This window comes from Eschrichtius robustus, chromosome 1 (assembly GCF_028021215.1).
Source record: "Eschrichtius robustus isolate mEscRob2 chromosome 1, mEscRob2.pri, whole genome shotgun sequence".
In the NCBI taxonomy this organism is placed as follows: Eukaryota; Metazoa; Chordata; class Mammalia; order Artiodactyla; family Eschrichtiidae; genus Eschrichtius; species Eschrichtius robustus.
Genome location: NC_090824.1, coordinates 31711735 through 31715643, shown reverse-complemented (window position 1 = coordinate 31715643; position 3909 = coordinate 31711735). Strand labels below are relative to the sequence as shown.

At 43.5% G+C, this 3909-nt stretch overlaps 1 protein-coding gene across 1 annotated transcript; it reads right to left on the bottom strand.

Moving 5' to 3' along the window:
- Positions 1-268: 268 nt before the first annotated feature.
- Positions 269-2899, bottom strand: LOC137777326 (disintegrin and metalloproteinase domain-containing protein 20-like). Its single transcript, XM_068564476.1, has one exon. The coding sequence runs from the start codon at positions 2750-2752 to the stop codon at positions 359-361; it is 2394 nt and encodes a 797-aa protein (XP_068420577.1). The 5' UTR covers positions 2753-2899; the 3' UTR covers positions 269-358.
- Positions 2900-3909: the final 1010 nt, after the last annotated feature.

The window sequence follows — 3909 nt, the reverse complement described above, 5'->3', positions numbered from 1 at the left end:
CATACCAGTTCAAACAAGGAGTGCTACAGGCATATCTGTGAAACTTTAGTATGCACAACATAAATAAGTATAGGTCCTCTTGTTGGTGAATCTAACAGTTCACACTATCGTCTACAGGAGTAGTAAGACTATGACTAGATATAACATATTAAATGCATTTAAACACACAGACCCTTTTTAAATTGCCAAGTCATTTTATTTCAAGATAACAACTTGGGAAGAACTGTAGAATTGTGTAATTAGTCCTGTAAGAGTGATTATCGATCATTTCTTCCAGTAAGTGCCAAAGTAATTTTCTCCATTTTGTGTGTTCCAGTTTGTATTTACTTGGGTTCAAGGGATAATGTTTTCCAACAGTTTATTTTTCATTTTCCGTAATATCTTTCACATAGTAAAAGGCACCTATAACCGCTGAAAGCAAAAGAAGGAAAAGACGAAGAAGCAGTAGAGCTGTTCCTCTGTTTATATTCATTAGTAGCCTGGCTCGAATGCCTATTTCTCTGTCAGGTGGGGGGCCACTATCTACACTGCCACCTGGTCCTCTCTCGCTACAGTTTGGTGGTTTCCAACCTCGCTGACAGTGACAATGTCTTTGGTTGTTGCATACCCCTCTGTAAGTGCACATCTTGACATCACAGTCAAAACCCATGTCTTGAAAAAAAGTACAATTTTGGTCCTTACAGTACGATCCTGGGCCACATGATGCACCATCCGCGACAAGCCCCATTTCTGGTGAGTCTGTCCCAAAGTGGGCATCGTACCCAAAGCAGCTTTCTGGTTTAATATCTTGTACTACCATATGATGAAATGTAGTGTGCTCCCCACCACCGGGAAGTTCCTCCGCATTAGCACAGTGCAGCATTCCACACAGAACATCATCTCGTTCACATTTTACAGGTTTTCCTCCTCCTCGAAGCAACCTCACACCACAGTTCCCAAATCGGTCACCTATGATATTCAGTGTTTTATAGCATGCTGGTGCAGCATCTTTTACTTTGTAGCCAAAGAGGGCTTGACACTGCATATCACGGTCACTACAGTTTCCCTTCACACAAACAGCCAATGGCGAACATGGGGTTCCATCCTGGATATAAGTGTCAGCTGGACAAACATGCGTTGTCCCGTTACAGTATTCTGGTAGATCACAAATACCAAGAGTATCTCTGCAAAGAGTTCCAGGTTGAGCATATTTACAGTTCCAGCAGCAACCTCCATGATTGCAAGTACTGCCAAGGCTAAGGGTACAATTGGTATTGCAACACGGATCCTGACCACAGTCTTTTAAGGTGCCACAGTCACATTCTTCCCTCTCATCTTGGATCTTGTCACCACAACGAGCAGCTACATAAGGAAAATTACGGTATGGTACATTTGGTATACTCAAACAAGGATCCCACATAGAAACCCGTTGATGCAGTTTGCTATATGTACAATTGCTCATCATATCTAGAAGACCAGGCTCGGGAGCCATGATGCAGTGATCTCTTCGAAAACAGTGACAACCTGGACCATCGTGTACACAGCCCATAACATGACCTATTGCGTGCGCTGCAACAGTTGAAGCCAAAAATATGTGATAATTTGAAACAAATACAAAAGATGCTCCCCAGTTGGGGTTGCATATTCCTTCTTGGCTGCTATAATATGAGGACCCAGCGATTTTATGTCCTGTGAAAAGCACTGAAGTATCGTGAGGAATTTGTGAATACCATCCCCACAATTTCCATAAACCAAATTGAGATACTGCAGCTTCAGCACTAGGCCAACTATATAAATCCATCTTATCCATGCCATCCCATATGCACACAAGACGAATCAAAACCTGAAGTTGACCCTGGTAGAAAATGCTATGCAATATGTTGTTTATAATCACTACATTCTCTATTATACGTGTAAGATTAGAGTTCTGAACAACTAATGAGTTAGAAACTGTGTAGTGAAGTTTTAAGTATTTCCTATGCGGCCACCACAAATACACAGGAGCTGCTCTAGGCATCTCAGCAATCATCGCCTCCTCATATGCTTGATTTGTATCTTTCCTTTCAATCTTACATTTTGCATCCTCTGCTGGTGTTTTTTGTGACACAAGCTGAGAAATCACATGCTCGAATTTGGAAGAAGCCTCCAGTGGTTTGATTTCGTAAGTGAAGTCATCCACCTGCAGCATGCCACGCAGACCCCCATAGCAGGTGTCCAGTGTGCCCATGGACCCAGGAACCCCTTCCAGGTAGCTAAAGTAGTAACAGTCTCGGGGAATGAAAGGGTAGTCCTCCTGCATGGCGCCTTGGTCGTTATCGGTGATAACAGGAAAATGTCTGGGCAGCAAGCTCTTCTTGACTCTCATGTGAAGCACGTGTCTTTGGCCACTGAAGCGAACCTTATAGGAGAGCTGACCTTGTGTTGTGGCTCCACGCACTCTGTGGGACACCTTCCTGGGGATCACAATTTCAGAGGAAGTGAAGCGCCAACCTGGGGGGTCATGGGAGCAGCAGGTCGGAAACAGGAGTAGCCAGAGCAGAGGCAGCCAGAGATCACCTGCCAGGTGGGCCTGGGCCCAGGCAGGCCCCATGAGTGAGGAAGCCTGTGACCAAAGAAATGCACTCCAGCGGGAGGCCGGCAAGACTGTCCCTGGAACAGCAACTCCTAAACAGCAGTCTAGTCCTGAGGAGAGCAGAGAGGGGCTGCAGGCTGGACATCCCCAGAGAGGTGGAGGAGGGAGGGGGAAGCTCTTACATAACAATGGTGTAGTCATGAGGGGGAGGGGCTGTGCTAAGTGATCCTGGGGATCCTGGCACAGGGCTCTTAGAGAGGAGGAAACATGGGAGAAATTAGGAAAAATGAAGTGTATATCTTGGGCTGAGTGGTTCCACGGTCTCTTGGAGAAGTCACAGGGGAAGAATCAGTGGGTTTGGTATAGTTTTAAGACAGTGATTGACTTTTTTTTCCCGAAACCAAAATGAGACAAGGCTTCAATTTGTAATTAAGAAATTACAAAATGGAGAGGAGAGTGGAAGCTTCTTTTCTGTAAGAATTTTGAGGAGAGAATCAGATCCTCTCATATTTTATAAAAATGGAATGTGTTGGGGGTGATTAACGGAAAAAAAGAATAAATAAATAGTGTCATGAGTAGAAAAGGTAAGGTGGATAATAATAGTTTCTAATAAAGTTAAACTTATAGTTGCCGTACGTCTCAGTGATTCTAGCCATAGGACGTTCCCCACAGTGATTCGTATGTGGATATTCATAGCAGCATTATTCACAAGTTTATTCCACAGACTGGAAACAAACAACCAGTACTGAATAGATGAATGGCAAACAAACTGGCATATTCATTCAGTGGGATAATCCTCAGTAAATCTGAACAAGTTTCTGATATGTGTAAGAACATGGATGTATCTATCTCATAGATATTATGATGATAGAAAGAAATCAGACCAAAGAAACTTCATATAGGACTTCATTTGTATGAAGTTCTGGAATAGTCCAAAATAATATAGGGGAATAGAGCTTAAATCACTGTTTTCCTGATGTGAGGGAATGGAGGGAAGGAGGGAACTTTCTGGAGTGATGGGAAACTTCTGAATCTTGATTGGGGCGTGCTCAAGATGAACGTTTGAAATCCTCACCCCCAAGGTGGTGGTATTAGCGGGTGGGGTCTTTGGGAGGTGATTAGTGCTTTTATAAAAGAGGCCTCAGAGAGATCCTTCACCCCTTTTGCCCTGTGTGGTTATGGTGAGAAGGTGTCATTTATGAGCCAGGAAGTGGTTCTCACCAGACACTAAATCTGCTGGTGCCTTTATCTTGGACTTACTGGCCTCCAGAACTGAGAAATAAAGTTCTCTTATGTATAAGTCACCCAGTCTATGGTGTTTTGCTGTCTCAACATAATATAACATAAAATTGGTTCCT

Coding starts and splice junctions, on each gene's coding strand:
- LOC137777326 (XM_068564476.1), bottom strand. CDS start 2,752: ATGACTACACCATTGTTATGTAAGAGCTTCCCCCTCCCTCCTCCACCT.